General features: G+C 36.5%; 1 protein-coding gene across 10 annotated transcripts in view; it reads left to right on the forward strand.

Annotated features, from left to right (window-relative positions):
• The window catches only part of MON2 (MON2 homolog, regulator of endosome-to-Golgi trafficking), a 124,109-nt gene extending 112,458 nt beyond the window's left edge, over window positions 1-11,651 (forward strand). For all 10 annotated transcript variants that reach the window (XM_005871676.2, XM_005871678.2, XM_005871677.2 and 7 more), the window contains 2 exons: window positions 2,125-2,207; window positions 10,178-11,651. In XM_005871676.2, coding sequence (XP_005871738.1) covers window positions 2,125-2,207; window positions 10,178-10,341 — 247 coding nt within the window. In that variant the 3' untranslated portion in view covers window positions 10,342-11,651. The remainder of the gene's footprint in view (window positions 1-2,124; window positions 2,208-10,177) is intronic.
• The last annotated feature ends 8,783 nt before the right edge of the window (window positions 11,652-20,434 follow it).

A 20,434-nucleotide genomic window follows, 5' to 3' on the forward strand; every position in this document is an offset into this window, starting at 1 on the left:
AGAAACATCGATGAGAGAGAAACATCGATCAGCTGCCTCCTGCACACCTCCTACTGGGGATGTGCCCGCAACCCAGGTACATGCCCTTGACCGGAATCGAACCTGGGACCCTTCAGTCCGCAGGCCGACGCTCTATCCACTGAGCCAAACTGGTTTCGGCCAGATTTGGTTCTTATTGGTCAGTTTCTATGCCTATCAGCATCTCTGGGCCTATCTCCAGGCCTGATCAGAGAGGCGGGGCTGCTGGCAAAGCCCGAAGAGAAAGAGAGAGGCAACGGCTAATCAACAGCTGCCATAGAGGCTGCAGATCAGACCCTGCCTCTCTCTCCAGGCTGCTCTCTGGGCCTGATCTGCAGCCCCCTCGGCAGTCAGTTGCTGGGTCGCCACACCCGCAGCAGCGGCAGTCATCATGGCAACCCAGCACTGACCGCAGGACTGACTTCCAGTTGGTTGTGCCTTCGGTTGTTACAGACCCTGGGTTTTTATATATTAGGGTAGCATTCCAAAGACAGGTATTAGTAACGTGGTTATAGTCATCATTGAAATTGATTCATCAAAATTGATCTCTGAAATACATTGGAGAGCAGTAATAAAGTTGCTTTGCTTGGACTGTTTTTATTTATTAGATTACAACCTTATTTGGTTTCAAAATTAACTTGCCCTTCATTTTTAAATATTTTGTGTTTATTCTATTACTTTTCAATTGAATATTAGTTATATATTAGGAAAATCTTATCTGTAGAATGAAAACACAGACTCATACCTGGAATCGGGTTGGGGTGCTGTTTATACTATAGCAGAAGAGCTTTATTTCATATGGAGAAAGAAGGGACTCAAGCTACTCTTGTGCCATGAAGTGTGATGTTCTATCATATTATGTTTGATGCAGTTACCATTACATTTTTTTCTAAAAAGCTGCATTGCAACAGAATAAAATACTTCAGTGCTTACAAAGGGTGGCTTGAAATAGTACTTTGTCATATATTAGAAAAATCTTATCTGTAGAATGAAAACACAGACTCATACCTGGAATCGGGTTGGGGTGCTGTTTATACTATAGCAGAAGAGCTTTATTTCATAGGGAGAAAGAAGGGACGCAAGCTACTCTTGTTGATCCTTTGCTGCAAGTTCATTCTTCATTGCTGATGTCTCCAAATAGTGCCATCTTAGGACTGATTTTGAGCATGTTATTTGTTGTATGGGAATGTTAACTATGCATTATTGTAATTTTAAACTTACTTTTAACAGCGTGATAAAATATATGCTAGGAGGTAATAGTAGTCTATATTTCCATTTAATCTTTGGCAAATCCTTTTTAGTACTAATTAGTTAAAATAAATACACCTTTCACAGAGAAATTTTAAAAGCACACATTATAAAATGTTTTAATTTTAAATAGTTACATGAAATAGCTTACAAATAAATTTAGATTTGCATGAGTAGATTGCCTCTCCCCCTTTTTTAAATTGATAACTAATGGTAAGAACTATATATCTTACTAGAGGCCCGGTGCACAAAAATTCATGCACTTTGGGGGGGTCCCTCAGCCCAGCCTGCGCCCTCTCGCAGTCCAGGACCGCTCACAGGATATCTGACTGATGGCTTAGGCCTGCTTCCCATGGGATTGGGCCTAAGCTGTCAGTCAGACATCCCTCTGGCAGCCTGGGAGCCCTCAGGCAATGTCTGACTAACGGCTTAGGCCCGCTACCCCTGGGGAGCGGGCCTAAGCTGTTAGTTGAACATCCTTAGCGCTGCCACGGAGGCAGGAGAGGCTCCCACCAAGTGCCAGCTTCTGGCTGAGCAGTGCTCCCCCTGTGGAAGCACACTGACCATCAGGGGGCAGCTCCTGCATTGAGCGTCTGCCCCCTGGTGGTCAGTGCGCATCATAGCGAACAATCGTTCCCAGTCATTCCACCGTTAGAGTCAATTTGCATATTACCCTTTTATTATATAGGATTTGCACATGTTAATAAATGATTTTTCTTTCATAAGAATTTAAAACTAACATTAACTTTGCATTATACTCCATTTTTCCCAAAGTCCATTTAGTTGTATAAACACAGTAAAAAACACACATGCATATGTTAAAATCTTAATGAAAATAATTTCTCATTTCTTCTTTAGGCAACAAGTAACAGAAATCATATTTGTTTTAAAAGCAGTTAGTACTCTCATTGATTCACTTAAGAAAACTCAGCCTGAGAATGGTAAGTGCTTAGAAACTCAGTTATTCTAAACTCATAACGTTTATGTTCTATTTGTAATGTACTTTTGTATTATTATTAAGTTAACTGAATTTTAGGAACATAATAGCTATTAGACTTTCTTTTCTCTGGTCTTTATGACAGTTAAGCATCAGCCCATTAAGATGTCAATTAAGGAAAATTTATTTTTAATGTTTTGTCTTCATGTTAAAACAACTATTTGGCTGACTTTTTTTTTAAAAGTAAATTGGTCTGAATTCAGGGTGTTGCATGGACAATTCATATTTTGTGTATTTTTAATATAGAACATCATTGACTTTTTCTGGTATGGGGAAGCTTCTATTCTGCATTTGTACTGATTTACTGTAGATATATCAACTGTATAAATAACTATGAATCATTTTTATAGTCCTTTCTCATTTATTTTCCCTTTCTGTTACTTATTCCTGTCCAATCTGTTCTTCACATTATGGCCAGAAATGACTTTTCCAAAAATATATTCAAACATTTATTTTCCCATCCTTGTAAAACAAAACAAAAAAATCTTTTTTACTTATTATCTACCAAGTGCGTGAAGAGTACTGTCTAACTATTCTATTCATGCTTGATTTCCCACTAGACCTCATACACCCTACTCTCCCACCAAATTAAAATTCTATCTACCCAAGTATTTCCAACCCTTTGCTTATTTCATTCTCCTGCCTACATCCACCTAATTCAAATACCACTCCTCTTTTAAGCCTGTTTTTAATCCTTATTTTTCTTGTTGAATTCCTAACTCTTTTATGTGTACCTTTGCATTAAAGCACCCTATTTGTGTTATAGTTGTACATGTACATGACTCACTCCCCTTAAATTGTAAAGTTCTTAAGAGGCTTTTTGGGCCTTGTTTTGTTCTATTTTGAACCCTCTACAGTAGTGGTTCTCAACCTTCTTAATGCCGTGACCCTTTAATACAGTTCCTCATGTTGTGGTGACCCCCAATTTCATTGTTACAAATTGAACATAATTAAAGCATAGTGATTAATCACAAAAACAATATGTAATTATATATGTGTTTTCCGATGGTCTTAGGCGACACCTGTGAAAGGGTCATTTGACCCCCAAAGGGGTCGCGACCCACAGGTTGAGAACTGCTGCTCTACAGCATTGTTACTCAAAGTCTGGTTTGTTGGACCAGCCACTGCTCTTAAGAGTTTGTTACTGATCCAGGACAAGGTAAAGAGCTGGCACCTGAATATAAGTCAGTTGTGTCACTAAACACACTCATTCAGCTGACATTTTTTTATATAACTAGACTGTTAAATAAGGAAGTGTATTGGTTTACATTCTGGCACCTTAGATGACTGGCACTCTAAACAGCATTTCTTTTACTAACCAAGAAAAAAGGAAGTCCCTAATAAATGATTCATAGAATATTTGTTCCTGTCAGTTATTATATAATTAAAATAAATACATGTTTTTTTGTTTTTAAATCTACCTATTGGTACTTGGGCCTAAAAAGGGTGAGTGCTATGTGAACTCTTAAGAGTCAATAATAGACTTACGTTTATTCAATCCAAAGGGAGGTGTGGAATTTTGGGGAAAAATCCTGGAGCAATCTTAAATTCATCTCAAGTTCAAATTTAAGTTTTTATAAAAAAAAAATATTCTGGCTAATTTTTCAGAGAGGGAAACCATGCATTGATTTTTCTAGAAGTCAGTCAGTAAAATCTTTATTAGATCATAGGATAGAATTAGATCCTTAAAAGTATATTATACTTAAGACATAAACAGGAAATTCTCTGTTTCCCATGTTACTGCTATAGATATATTACATATAACCAGTATATTTCAATGTATAGTATTTGCATTCTTTTGTATGCTCTTTAGACAGCTGTCAATAATTTAATGAGAATTTGTTTAAAGAAAGAAAGGGGAAGGAAGACTCAGCAACCTTTAAAAAAAACAAAAAAAAAACAAAACAAAGCCAATGGGCCGTAGATAGGGCAGTATAGTTATTAATGTAAAAAATTGTTTAAGAGAGTTGGAATTATGCCTCTAGGCATATGAAGTGAAGTTTAATTTAAATGTAACCATAAATGATGATTATTATATTATAACATATTAAAAAGGTATGATAAGCTTCATTAAGAAACAGAAAAAAAAGAAGATAACTTAGAAAAAGCCAAGCTTTCTCAGCAGAAATATGTTGGACTGCTCATGGCCAGTTCAAAATTAATTTAGAAGGATGGCTACACGGTTTGGAACCAATGTATACTTTACATGTGTTTAGCACATTGGTTATTTGTTATAGGGTTTTCTAGTGGGAGAGGAGGCATTTATTGGACTTATTTTTAGTGAAATAATTTTATTTTTATCATTTACCTTGATCTTTATTTAAAAATTAGAGCTGGTAGTAAACATACACACATGGTTCAGATGTACAAAAAGATATATACAGTGTGGGGCAAAAGTAGGTTTATAGTTGTTTATACTGAAAGTAGTGCAATAATTAATAAATAGTAACACAAGAATAAACTCTGCTTCTGGCACTTACAACTGTAAGTTTACTTTTGCCCCACCCTGTATATAAAGGGAAAAGTTTTAAGATCTTTCCCCTGTTCTATATCTACCCAGTTTTTACCTCACCATAGGCATTCACTTTTATTAGTTTTTTAATCCTTCCACAAGTTTATGTAAATACAAAATATATACTTCACTATGCCCCCAGTTTTTAGCACAATTGAATGTGTATCATATTATTATCTACTGTTCTGGATGCTTTTTTGCCCCCACTTATAAAATACCATGAAGAATCTTTCATATCAATACATATAGCTTTTTCCTTTTTTTGATATTTAAATCCAAAGTGCCCACCAATATCTGTGGTGAGCTTTTTAAAAATATTTTAATTTAAGAAATTTGAGTAGCTTTCCCTGAGTTTAAGATGTTATCTTAAATAATGTATTTTTGTATTTTCCTGTAATAAACAGGGCAATCTAGGTAAGTTTCGATATATGCAACCTTGTTCCCTCCAAATTTTTTTTTTAAATATATATATTTTATTGGTTTTTTACAGAGAGGAAGGGAGAGGGATAGAGAGAAACATCGATGAGAGAGAAACATCGATCAGCTGCCTCGCATTTCTTTTACTAACCAAGAAAAAAGGAAGTCCCTAATAAATGATTCATAGAATATTTGTTCCTGTCAGTTATTATATAATTAAAATAAATACATGTTTTTTTGTTTTTAAATCTACCTATTGGTACTTGGGCCTAAAAAGGGTGAGTGCTATGTGAACTCTTAAGAGTCAATAATAGACTTACGTTTATTCAATCCAAAGGGAGGTGTGGAATTTTGGGGAAAAATCCTGGAGCAATCTTAAATTCATCTCAAGTTCAAATTTAAGTTTTTATAAAAAAAAAATATTCTGGCTAATTTTTCAGAGAGGGAAACCATGCATTGATTTTTCTAGAAGTCAGTCAGTAAAATCTTTATTAGATCATAGGATAGAATTAGATCCTTAAAAGTATATTATACTTAAGACATAAACAGGAAATTCTCTGTTTCCCATGTTACTGCTATAGATATATTACATATAACCAGTATATTTCAATGTATAGTATTTGCATTCTTTTGTATGCTCTTTAGACAGCTGTCAATAATTTAATGAGAATTTGTTTAAAGAAAGAAAGGGGAAGGAAGACTCAGCAACCTTTAAAAAAAACAAAAAAAAAACAAAACAAAGCCAATGGGCCGTAGATAGGGCAGTATAGTTATTAATGTAAAAAATTGTTTAAGAGAGTTGGAATTATGCCTCTAGGCATATGAAGTGAAGTTTAATTTAAATGTAACCATAAATGATGATTATTATATTATAACATATTAAAAAGGTATGATAAGCTTCATTAAGAAACAGAAAAAAAAGAAGATAACTTAGAAAAAGCCAAGCTTTCTCAGCAGAAATATGTTGGACTGCTCATGGCCAGTTCAAAATTAATTTAGAAGGATGGCTACACGGTTTGGAACCAATGTATACTTTACATGTGTTTAGCACATTGGTTATTTGTTATAGGGTTTTCTAGTGGGAGAGGAGGCATTTATTGGACTTATTTTTAGTGAAATAATTTTATTTTTATCATTTACCTTGATCTTTATTTAAAAATTAGAGCTGGTAGTAAACATACACACATGGTTCAGATGTACAAAAAGATATATACAGTGTGGGGCAAAAGTAGGTTTATAGTTGTTTATACTGAAAGTAGTGCAATAATTAATAAATAGTAACACAAGAATAAACTCTGCTTCTGGCACTTACAACTGTAAGTTTACTTTTGCCCCACCCTGTATATAAAGGGAAAAGTTTTAAGATCTTTCCCCTGTTCTATATCTACCCAGTTTTTACCTCACCATAGGCATTCACTTTTATTAGTTTTTTAATCCTTCCACAAGTTTATGTAAATACAAAATATATACTTCACTATGCCCCCAGTTTTTAGCACAATTGAATGTGTATCATATTATTATCTACTGTTCTGGATGCTTTTTTGCCCCCACTTATAAAATACCATGAAGAATCTTTCATATCAATACATATAGCTTTTTCCTTTTTTTGATATTTAAATCCAAAGTGCCCACCAATATCTGTGGTGAGCTTTTTAAAAATATTTTAATTTAAGAAATTTGAGTAGCTTTCCCTGAGTTTAAGATGTTATCTTAAATAATGTATTTTTGTATTTTCCTGTAATAAACAGGGCAATCTAGGTAAGTTTCGATATATGCAACCTTGTTCCCTCCAAATTTTTTTTTTAAATATATATATTTTATTGGTTTTTTACAGAGAGGAAGGGAGAGGGATAGAGAGAAACATCGATGAGAGAGAAACATCGATCAGCTGCCTCCTGCACACTCCCTACTGGGTATGTGCCCGCAACCAAGGTACATGCCCTTGACTGGGACTCTTCAGTCCGCAGGCCAATGCTCTGTCCACTGAGCCAAACCAGTCAGGCTCCAAATTTTTATCTGAGTAAAATACAAATAAAATTTATCATCTTAACCATTATTAAGTATATGTATAGTTCAGTATTATTAAATACTAGAGGCCTTGTGCACAAATTCGTGCACGGGTGGGGTCCGGCTGGCCTGCCCAGATCGGGGTGGGGGGGGTTTAACACCAGAGGCCCAGTGCACGAATTCGTGCATGGGTGGGGTTTGGCTGGCTTGCTCTGATTGGGGCTGATCAGGGAGGCCTGCTGGGGGGAGGAGATGCAGGAGGTTCGCTGGCTGGCCCCGCCCCCTAGTCAAACTCCCAGTGGAACTCTCGGTTGAGGGGACAATTTGCATATTAGGCTTTTATTATATAGGACATTCATAATATTGTGCAACTATCATCACCATCCATCTCCATAACTTTTCATCTTGTAACTGACACTTTATACTCCTTAAACAGTAACTCCCCATTCACTATTCTTCCCAGCCCCTGGCAGCAACAAACCTACTTTATGTCTCAATGACTTTACTCTGAATAGCTCATATAAGTTGAATTACACAGTATTTGTCTTTTTGTGACTCGCTTATTTCACTTAGCATAATGTCATCAAGGTTCATCCATTATTATCTATATATATAAAAAGCCAGCGACCAGAACACTGTAATGATCAGAACGACTGGTCGCTGTGACGCCCACTGTGGCCAGCAAACCGGCCAGATCAGGGGGTGGGCTGGCCGGCCAACCTCCCACGGCCCCTCCCCCTGGCCAACCTCCCGTGGCCCAGATCAGCCCAATTGCCGGCCAGGCCGAGGGACCCCACCCATGCACGAATTCGTGCACCGGGCCTCTAGTCAATTATAAAATACATGTAATGCCTCTGTTTTTTCCCTTCTTCAATTCTGCTTTTCTTGTATGCTTTCTCCTGCCAAATGGTTTGTGCTGGGAATCTTTATTTATTTGAGTGTCAAAGTCCTTCTAAAAATGTGTCATAAAAACCTATGTGTGTTGCCCCTCTCCTAGGAAGAAAAGTCTGGGTAGCTGAAAATGAATGTTTCCTTTGGGGCAGTATGGACTATTCTTTTTAAATGTCTCTCCACCGGCCAATCACCTGTAGCCCCTCCCCCCAGCCGGCCTGGCCCCGATCGGGTCCCGATCAGGGGCGGGCCAGCTGACCAATGGCCTCTGTCTCCTCCTCATGACAGGCCCAGCTCCCATCCGCCTTGATTGGGGCCGGGCCGGCCGGACCCCACCCATGCACAAATTCGTGCACTGAGCCTCTAGTAGTATATAGTAAACCCTCGATTTTGTGGACCTCAGTTTAACAGACTTCATATTTAATGGACAAAATTTCTGGTCCATATGTCATATGTGAAAATTAACACCCTGTTAATTTTAAAATGCTTTTAACCCAGATTTGTTTATAATTAAATTAAGAAGTTATTTTTTTTGTTGTTATAAATTCACTGTTATTTTAAACAAATTCTAACCAATAGGGCATATGTTGGAAAAAACACTAGTAATTTCACTGCCATATATAAATATTACATATCTATAACTATAGTCTATTTTAAATCCAGTAGTGACTGTTCGTAAACAATGTTCTTTGAATGATTAGCACGTGATCACAAAGCATCTCATTCGGTAATTGGTTCTGTTGTTGAGTGGCATGACTTTCTGCAGCAGTTTTTAAAAAATATATTTTCATTGATTTCAGAGAGGAAGGGAGAGGGAGAGAGAGAGAGAAACATCAGTGATGAGAGAGAATCATTGATCAGCTGTCTCCTGCACATCCCCTACCGGGGTTTGAGTCTGCAACCTGGACATGTGCCCTTGACTGGAATTGAACCCAGCACCCTTCAGTCGCAGGCCAACGCTGTATCCACTGAGCCAAACCAGATAGGGCCTGCAGCCATTTTAATGTGTGCTAGCCTATGTTCCGACGTGTGCTAAGCCACGCCCTAGCTGTGTGCATTTGTTTGCTGGCAGTGACTGGTGAATGCACACATTTACTAGACCTATTCAGTATAAATTTAAAATAGCAGTAACATATAGAAAACTTTCCTGTGAAATTAAACTTTTTATACTTAATTTTAATTACACAAACATGTATATATAAGTAAAAACAGGTAAACTACTTTGTCAATTTTTGTAACATATGCATTTGGAAATTACAAACTAATTGGGATATAACACTTTTGTCCATTCACTAAATGTCATTCAACAGTATTAATTGTTCATAATAGTCCCTCCTCACTACAGTTCATATCTAATGATATACATCAAAGATTGTCAAACAGGCCAAGCCAGTGTGACTCAGTGGTTGAGTGTCGACTCATGAACCAGAAGGTCACAGTTCGATTTCCAGTAGGGCACATGCCTAGGTTGTGGACTCCATCCCCAGGAGGAGTTGTGCAGGAGTTAGCCAATCAATGATTCTCTCTCATCATTGATATTTCTATCTCACTCTCCTCCCTTTCTCTCTCTGAAATCAGTTTTTTTAAAAAAAGATTATCAAGCAGTACAAGAATGAATCTATGTATGATTATTTAAAATTGAAAGCAATACCAAGGACATTACAGAGAAAATAATATATTTATATTTTTAGCACACAACTGCATTAAAAAAATTGAACTCTTTTCTAATTGTTCTTGAAATGTACACTATATTCTCTAGCAATTATTTTGAAAATGACTAAAGTTTTGAAGTATTCTAAGTTACTTGACTTAGCTTCCAAGGCCTTTGCAATTGCAGTATCATTTAAAAATGTATTTTTATTAACTTTGTTGGTACTGATATATCTGCACATTGACCATATATTTTCCCTTACATCTTATTAAATATTGCAGGAAATCTTCCAAAGGTAAAAGAAGATTGTGGAATCTCCATATATTTGGGAATTTTTTCTTTGCGTTGTATTTAAATGATTGTGTTTATGTTAATTGGGTGATCTCTGCTATTGAAATCCACCCTTTTCTGAGGTTTTATACTTTTTGCATTACAGTTGATGGAAATACCTGGGCACAAGTAATTGCCTTATACCCAACTTTAGTAGAATGCATCACCTGCTCATCTTCAGAAGTCTGCTCTGCACTTAAAGAGGCACTAGTTCCCTTTAAGGATTTCATGCAGCCACCAGCATCCAAAGTTCAAAATGGAGAATCTTGACCAGCTACAATAAATTTAAAGAAGAAAGATATCTAAAGAATGTCTGCTCCTCAGTGAGTCTTCTATTAGAAGACATTTCTTACTACAAATAATTCTTGGCAGCTGTTGTTGGCCTTCTTTAAATTGTACTTACCTGAGTTCAGTAGTTCTTATTACAAGCTTACACATCAGCAAAGGCTCCTGAATGAGTATCAGTGCAAGCCTTTAATAATTAAACTGATTAGAGAGATGGTTAATACTACAGCATACCTGCTACCGTATCTTCAACTGGTGATTTAAAAGTGAGCTTATGTACAGTTTGTGATGTATGTGTTAATGATGTACTTTTTAAAAAGAAAGAAAAGATATTTCATTCAGTCAGATTTATTAGGCTGGTGTTTTTGCGCCCTTTTTCAAGTACAAAAGTGTACTAAAATTTTATGCAAGATGGTACTGTAACATTCCATATTATCTATAACCAGCCTTTGTAAACAAAAGGAACTGATATACTTGTGTGTATAATAAATGGTAACAGTTCTGTATAAAATAGTTGCATTTATTATTTAAAAATTTTAAATACTGCTAATGTTAAATGCTTGATGCTGTATTTATTATAAATATAAAATTGTTTGCTTACCTTTTTACTTATAATTTGCCTTCTTAAGCGGCAGATACACTCCCCATATAATCATGAAATTAGCTTAATGATTATTTTAAATGTAGATGTTGGTCACTATTAAATGTCTGGCCAGAAAGGTCATGTGAACACAGCTGCAAATAGTTTATGATTTGCTTATTTTGCAACTCTGAAGTATAGGTTATTAACTTAATACATTGAGATATATTGTAGCACTATGACTCCATCATACCTCATTTCTTTAAATGTCTTTTCCAGATTTCACATAAGTATGTCTGTTTTTATATTTGCTGTCTGGATTTTAAAGACTTTGATATTTTATATTTCTACTGATTCTCCTCCCCCCTCCCTCACTCCCTCACTGAGTAACAACATTTATCACTGACTGAATTGTGACCCAGGCAAAATGATTTCAGATTTCCTAAAATTTTGCCTGTAAGGTTTTGTTCATTTCAGTGCTTCCTTTTGTAATGTTGTCTCAAGAAGCAAAATAACTATGCTGACCCACAAATATAAAATGTGTGTGTATTCTGAAACAATGAGAAATGTATTTTTGGAGATAGAGAAGCATTTAGAAGTGCAGTAAACTTTCTGTCATGGAGAAAATGCTAATTTTGTTTCACTTTCCTCTGCTAGTGAAGAAATGCTCCTGAGTACATTAACTTAACTGTTCCTTAAAAAATGGACTGACCTAGCTTACTGTGTTTTTTATTTTATGGATTATGCTATTATATTTTTCTTTTGAATTAAATTTTCATAATTTATGTGAAGACTCAAGGATGTTTAAAACAATTATTTTTCATAAGAAATCATAATTGCCTCAGTATTATTTTAGTGTCCTGGAAGGCCTTTGATTTTAATAGAATTTATGCCTCTCCAGCATATTTATAAAATGATAAGAAGATATTAGAATTAAGTAATGAACAAGATAAAATTGTGAGGCTATTGTAATTGTATAATTACTTAATTTGCACTATTATCTGTAAACAAGTGGTTAGATTTTTTTTAAGGGATAGTATTTTTTTACATGAATTAATGAATTTCTACTTTATAATTTCAAGTAAAATTAAGGTAAAATATGGCATTTTCTAAATTCTATCTTCAGCATTTGTCTTAAAGAAAGTTGTAAAAATTAATTGCTCAAGCTGTGTATTTAGTTTACTTTCTATGTTTGGATATGTCAAATTGGGTATTAAAAATCTGCATATCACTGATAAAGCATTGAAATAGAATAATAAGAGTAGTGTACAGGTTCAGTAACATGTTTAAAATATTGCCAAGAATTTACATGAAGTAAAAATGCATCTATTCTTGAGAAATAACAGATCAATTGCAATTAGAATTATCCTCTTTGAAAGTTAAATATGAGTCAGAGGTATATACATATATTTATATGAACTGACGAAATTCGTGCACGGGGTGGGGGGGGGGTGTCCCTCAGCCTGGCCTGCACCCTTTCACAATCAGGGACCCCTTTGGGGATGTCTGACTGCCAGTTTAATCTCAATCCTGCAGGATTGGACCTAAACCGGCAGTAGATTATCCCTCTCACAATCCGGGACTACTGGCTCCTAACGGCTTGCCTGCCTGATCGTCCCAAACGACTCTGCCTGCCTGCCTCATTGCCCCTAACCACTCGCCTGCCTGCCTGGTCGCTCCTAACTGCTCACCTGCCTGCCTGATCGCCCCTAACTGCCTCTGCCTCGGCCCTCGCTGCCCCGGCTTTATTCGGAAGGACGTCCGGAATGATGTCCAGAAGATAGTTTGGCTGTCTGGTCTAATTAGGATGTTACGCTTTTATTACTTTAGATTGGTTTTACTAATATTGTATTAGCTTTCAATACCAGTACCATACCCTACTGTCAAAACACAAATTTGATGAATGTGTAAATACCATATAATATAGTGATCAGTGGCCATCTTAGTGTCAGGCAAGCTGGGCCACCCCCCTTGGTGGTATAATTTGACAGGTTTTTCCTCACAGAATATCTCTCACCACTCCCAGGAGTCACTATTAGTAATTCATTCCCTTGAGTCAAGCATACTTCTAGGCTAAAATACCTGATTCCTGGAAGGTTAACCCTTGTCTTACTGGTATGAATTGGGTTCTTCAGTGACTAGAAGAACTGGGCTATGTGAGATTACTACATGCTAGGAGATTCAAAAAGGAAGTTGCCAAAGCTAAGATCATTTTGTATGACATTTAAGACTATGATTAGTCCATGAAACAGTAGTAAAAATGTCCTTTGGGATACATATTGTAATTACAATGAGGTTTTTTAAAAATATATTTTATTGATTTTTTACAGAGAGGAAGGGAGAGGGATAGAGAGTTAGAAACATCGATGAGAGAGAAACATCGATCAGCTGCCTCCTGCACACCTCCTACTGGGGATGTGTCCACAACCAAGGTACATGCCCTTGACCGGAATCGAACCTGGGACCCTTCAGTCCGCAAGCCGAAGCTCTATCCACTGAGCCAAACCGGCCAGGGCTACAATGAGTTTTAAGTCTCACATAATCACTTTTTGTCACTGACAGTACCTTTTTTTGTTGTTTTTTTGTTCATCCTAACCCAAGAATATTTTTCCATTGATTTTTAGAGCGAGTGGAAGGGAGGGGGAGAGATAGAGAGAAACATTGATGTGAGATGATGTGAGAGATACACATCAATTGGTTGCCTTCTGCACACACCCCAACCAGGGCCAGGGATCAAGCCTGCAACCGAGGTACATGCCCTTGACCAGAATCGTTCCTTCAGTCCCAGGGATGACAATCTATCCACTGAGCCAAACCAGCTAGGACAGTGCCTTATATATAGATTGCTGGACAACAGACATCTAACATTTGGATTAAAATCTTTTTCTGACGTTTTTCCATTATAAAAAAAAATTAATTTTAACTTGGAATAGTTTACTTTTTAGTTTCCTATAATGCCGCCACTGCCAAAGAACAGGTCATTTTGTAGTGTCTTATTTTGTACTCCTTTATAACTAGTGATAACTAAAAGTTTTGTTAATTTTACTGTATACATTTGTAACATTTACTTATTAGGAGCTTGTAGGTGCCAAAAAAAAAAAATGCATGAAAGTCTGCCTTAGAGAGACCCAGTTTTTACTTGATTTCATTTTTAATTTTATTAACAACTATATTGTTTCTTACCTGTTTTTCCCCTATATGATTATTGATTCAACTCTTGCTATATTCCTTAAATTATGTTACACTAGAAGGAAGAGGTGAACAATTAAACATATATATTTTATTCTGAAGAATAGCATATACTTAATATTATAATAGGTTATTCGTCCTTTCTCAATATAACTTGAAAGTATTTTGTTCATTGTCACAATTTGGAATCACTGGTCCCAGGCAACCATTTGGCCGAAGGGTCCGTTGAGAAACAGAATAAAAGAGCTTAAATTATTGAAGTGTTAGCAAACAACTCAAAAGTATTAATGAGGTTGTCATTATTGCACTCGTGTTAATGAAAGACAGTGTAGTTATATAATGACATATATTCTTCTCAAATGTAGAATAATTAAGATGGGCAACCAGATCCTCGAAAAAGACTGCTGTAGGTGAAGCCTGTCTATCGAAGGCAGAATACTTTCAGGAACTCACCTGCCTGTGATTGCTATAGATATTAATAGTGGAGATTTAGAAGCCCTGGAATGAATTGACGTCCAGGCCAAGAATATTGTGAACTTCTGGTTTTTAATAGAAAATGACCACAGATGTGGACAAAAATGGTCTCCTGAAAGCATTGCCAGCAGCCTAGTATGTTCTTTAGATTTATGCTTAATGCATTTGACATTTTGGCAGATATGCTGCTCTTGTGTATAGTGCCAGCCTTTAACTATGTTTAGAGTTGTTGGGTTGCATTTATCTACATTTTTAGAGTGAATTTTGCTTTTTTATTTAAATTACCATTCATAGAATGAATGAGCGGGAGTTTATAACACATGGTGTGTTACCAATTTATATATTATGGGAAAGCAGTTTTTAATACTTCAGAAACCTTTAATTAAAATTTTTGTATCCTGGCAAGTAAACTAGTGCTTTCAAATTGAATGAAAAGTATTTTTAGATTGGGAAGGAAACTTTATCTGTTTCTTAATTTATATAAAAACTATTTCAGAGAAGTTAAATATCCATGTTTACATGTTTACATCTAGTAAGTTTGAATGCACTGGTAGTGTTGGCTGTTTTTAAAGGAGCATGCAGTCATTCCTTTGGTGAATATAAATATTCTTATTAATCTTGACTGTGAGGCAGCAAGGAACAGAGACTGCCTCTTATTTAACGCTAGGCATGTTAACTTTTCAAAGCCTTTGTTTTCTAATCTTTAAAACAGATGACAATGGGTTCTCATTAATTCTTTAGAGAAAAAATACACAGTTTGAATTTAGAGGTTTTTTTACAACATTATTAAGGTAGTTATCTTCAAGTTATTTGATACATTTATTACTATATCCTAATTGAGACCTTTGACTATATATTTTTCTTCCCCTTTCTCCTGCATCAATTTCTTCCCTTCTCTATCCTATTTATTTATTTATTTATTTATTTATTTATTTATGAAAGTTTATTGATTTCTAGAGAGAGGAAGGGAGAAGAGAAACATTGATATGAGAGCATAACATTGATCTGCTGCCTCCTGCACACTCCCTACTGGGCATCGAACCCATAACCCAGGCATGTGCCCTGACTGGGAATCGAACTGGCAGTCCTTCGGTGAATGGGATAACACCCAACCAACTGGACCACACTGACCAGAGTCAAGTTAAAATAATTTGTGACTAGAGCTCCTACTATCTTTCTGAATCCACAGGATTCAGTAGTGAGGATGCCCACAAAATGGGATGCTATAAATATGAATTCAGCAGCTAAACTTGGAATAATCATGTCTTTTCTGTTATGTGGCTTGAGAGATCATAGCACTTTTCTCAAAAAGGAAATGAGCTTACATTAAGTTTTTTCCCCCTTTTGTTTGTTTTTCCAGGCAGATGCTTTGAGTTATTTTAGACTTACATGATCTAAATAGGAGGACATGATACAGCATATTGCCCATGTATTTCAGCTGTTTCTGGTTTTCTGTTACAAAACAGTATTCTTTTGATAGAAGACCTAGAATGTTACAGTATTCTCTTCAGGTCTTTCCAGGGTGTATTTGGTAACCATGTGCTTGGTGCTTACAGAGGTCAGCTCAAACATTCCTAATTATACTGTGAGATAAGAAAAAGAAAATTATTGTACCCTTGAGTTTTGATTCCATTTTCAGTTGCCGCAAATTTAGTTACATTGTTTTATTTTATACAACATTTGATAAATAGTGCAGGAAAGATCAAAACCAAACCATTATTTGGGTAATGACTGCAATATAACAACTGCTTTCTGTGAAGTTTACTAGATATGAGAACATTTCCAAAGCTATAATATTATAATCTTAGTCTTTTTATCTAGCAAAATAAAATAAAATATTAGGCTTCAGACCCAACTGTGCAAATTGCATTTGCTTTCCAGCTTTTACTACTTCTGTGTCATAATTTTAACATATAACATACAACTTCTGTCTCTTAAAGCAGTTACCCATATGATGTTTATGTCAGACTGGATATATTTATCTAATTTGGTGAGTTTCTTTTTTAGCTAGCAATGCAGTTCTTGAAAGTAATACTGCTGTTGTTACAATTTCTCTTTGCACTTTTTATGTTGTTAAGATGTATCAGTTACATATTATAATCATGAAAGCCTCTTGGCCTCAAACCCAGATTTTCTTTGTGGCCTAGGATAGATTTTTCATAAAAACTGCAAGTTCCTGGCCGGAATGGCTCAGTGCTTGAGTGTCAACCTATGAACCAGGAGGTCACAGTTTGATTCCTGGTCAGGGCACATGCCCAGGTTTTAGGCTCAATCCCCAGTAGAGGGTGTGCAGGAGGCAGCCTATTGGTGATTCTCATTATTAGTGTTTCTATCTCTCTTTCACTCTCCCTTCCTCTCTCTGAAATCAATAAAAACATTTTTTAAAACCTATATAGTTACAGCTGTGATTGTATAGATCCTTAAATTGCTTTACAGTTACCACTCTGCATGACTTCAGATTTTTAAAAATTATGTCCTAGCAGTGCTAGTTTTCTCAGTATAACTTAAAATCATAACCACTTTGAGAATTTACTTCCAGATATGATAAATGACTCACTTTTTCTTTAATGTACTTTGTGTTGGCTTTCTCATCCCCATTAGGTTCAACACATCAGTGATACCCCACATTATTGAATCTGTTTAACAGACTTCATAATTAATCACTCAAATATGTTTAGGATGGTTTACGTATGCTGTCAATTGGGGAAAACTTTTCTAAAATAGAATAAGGAAGGTGTGTTTTTGAGAGCTTTGTTGAAACTATTAATATATAAAGTGAAAATAAAAACACAGAAGAACATTATGAAATATATCTCAGCAGTTTGGAAAGCAGATTTAGAACTTTGTGTAAAAATTCTAGGTCAAAAAACGTTGAACTTAAAAAATTCTAGGTCAGGTAAAAAACAGTTCTCAAGTGGACTAGATTCTTATAATCATTTCTTTTGTTTTACAAGCACTCCTATATATTTTTAATTTAGTGAAGCTTACCAGTATTTTAAGACTGCCTATTTATAGCAATGCTAGACCATACTTCTATCTCTCAAAGAAAAAATGTCTTAATATTTTTTACACAACTATTTCTATGAATAGATGTTGAGACAAATACACTTGAACAGAACAAAGAACTTCAAATACTGTGAAGAAGATATTTGTCTAATGACTATGACCTCCAGAGCTGTATTGGGTTTTTATTATTGGTCCAGGACAGTTTAAAATAGCAAGTTAGTTAACCTGTTTTTCTTTCCTCATGTAAAAGGGAGTTAATAGTAGTGTTTAACTCACATAGTTTTTTATTAAGATTTAAAAAGCAGTGGTATAAAGTACTGTCCCTAGCCCATGGTAACTGCTAGGTGGGTGTTACATAAATAAAATACACTTCTGGTACATATCATTCAAAGATGGGCAAAAACCTATACTTTCTCATATAATATATATTTTTTTTGCATTTTATTGGGACAAGCACTGCAGGTTAAGAATCTATATGCTCATAATTGTGTCCTTGCTTTGTTGACAAAAGTCAGTAGGAGTGCTCAGGTGTATATAGCTAGTAAACACAAGATTGTATATAATTAAGTATTCCTGTCATCATTTTAGCTCCTATCAGGTGTTAGGCATTGAGTTACTCTCTGCCCTCAGGGAGTTACAGTTTTGCAAGGAATATAAGACCGTAAATGTGCAAAGAACTGTGGAAGATAAGCACAGATTAAGTGAGATTATAAAATAGAGAACTTGAGCCTAGTCCTCTGTGGTTCAGTTTAATATTTAATGTTAATATAAAGAAGGAAAATCAATAAAGAAATGAAAAGACTCAGTGGTAGAGACAGAACTTACAATGGGCCTTGATGGCAAGGTAGATTTTGGATGGTTTCAAAGGATATTTCAGGTAAAGACAATGTGAGCAAGGCATATCTGAAATATGAGGAAACTGATAGTACATTTTGGTATGTGTGTGAAACAAGATTACCAGTGAGGAATTGAGGCCCATTCATGAAATTCCTTGAAAGCCAAGCAGAGTAGTTTAGGTTTGAGATGGCAGGAGTTTGGAGTGATGGTTTTTAGGAGTAAATTATGAAACTAAGGAAGATAAACTTGCAGTTATAAGATGGAGTGGAGGGACTAGGAGATAGGAAGCTGTTGCAATTTTCCTGCTATGAAGGATTGATTGGCTGCAGGTGGTCACATTTGGAGAGGATGCTTAGATTCTGGAAATTAAGGGCACAGAAAAATAAAGATAACAGCACATTGTGTCTGGATGATGAGTGCATTGGTGTTAGCACTGTCAAAAACAGGTTAATTGTGGAAATGAATCTGATACAATTAAAGCAGTGTCATGACTAAGTTGGAAACTTATTGCTATGATGTATCTGTATACTGTAGACCAAACAACTGTTTAAGGACCTTTTGAAAGTCTGAACCACTATGACAGATGACATTTGCTACGGTGCAGGATAGTGTGTGTTCCACTGTGCAGTAAAGGAGCAGTGAGGGGTGACGCCCTGGCCGCCCAATCATTGCTTATCAGGACAAGGTGGTGTGATTTATAATGAAACCACTGGTGAAGTTTCTACAGATTCTGTGGTAAGCATCATTGTGATGCACAGTTGAGTTTTGCTTCATCAAATAAAGCATTTAATTTCAACTGTGTTCTGTATACACATAAAAATAAATAAATATTGTTAATTGGAAATAGTTGAAAGATTCAACATCCCCGACAAACTACCTTCATATGAATAAGCATAACATGAGATGTGTCATGGGCATGTATTTTTTCTTCATTTGCATATTATATATTTATTTTGAAACATGTTAGGCAGGATGCTTTTTAACTTGAAAACTTGTTCTTCGAAAAACTGTTCCGTCTCCAATACCAAGTAGAATAGAAACAAAAAGACAGTCTTAGGTAATCTTTAAATTGCAACAAGACTCTTGGCCAAGAGGATCTATTATTAAACACTAGAGGCCCAGTGCACAAAATCTGTGCACTGGATGGGGGGAGTCCCTCAGCCTGGCCTGTGCCCTCTCCCAGTCCGGGAGCCCTCGGGGATGTCTGACTGACGGCTTAGGCCGGCTCCCTAAGCCGGCAGTTGACATCCGTAGCGCTGCTGTGGAGGCGGGAAAGGCTCCTGCCCCCGCCGCTGTGCTCGCCAGTCGTGAGCCCGGCTTCTGGCGCACTGACCACCAGGGGGCAGCTCCTGCGTTGAGTGTCTGCTCCCTGGTGGTCAGTGCACATCACAGCGGCCTGGTCATTCTGCTGTTTGGTCGATTTGCATATTAGCCTTTTATTATATAGGATTATATTGTGCTGGTTTAAGGGGAAAATCTTACTTTTCCAAAAATGAGTTTCACAGGGATGCCCCTTTATGCGTCGTCGGCAGATTGTGGAGTCCGCACCTTAGCCCTCGGGCTTCCAGGAAAGGGTCCAAGTCTCTGCGCACAGTCAGTCCCGAGTGGGAACCTGCCCCCTCCCCCATTCCTCCATCCCTTCCTTTTGTTAAGTGCAGCTTGGTTTTCAGGAGCCTGGTGACTAATAGGATTGCCAGATTTCGCAGATAAAAATGCAGGACACCCAGTTAAATTAGTAGTACAGGGGGGACACATACTAAGAAATGATTCGTTTATCTCCAATTCGAACTTAACTGGACGTTCTGAATTTTAGACAGCCCCTGCTTACTTTTTCTTTAAAACAATTTAACTTAAGACAAAACTTCCTAAATGGGAGGCAAAAAGTAACTTGTCTGGGCCGGCAGCAGACGTGGCTCAGGGCAGTCGACCTTCTCCCAAACTTGGCCTTTAAGAAAAAAAAGGCAGCCCCCACGTCCCGGCGCCTGCGCACTG

This window comes from Myotis brandtii, unplaced genomic scaffold (assembly GCF_000412655.1).
Source record: "Myotis brandtii unplaced genomic scaffold, ASM41265v1 scaffold352, whole genome shotgun sequence".
Lineage (NCBI taxonomy): Eukaryota > Metazoa > Chordata > Mammalia > Chiroptera > Vespertilionidae > Myotis > Myotis brandtii.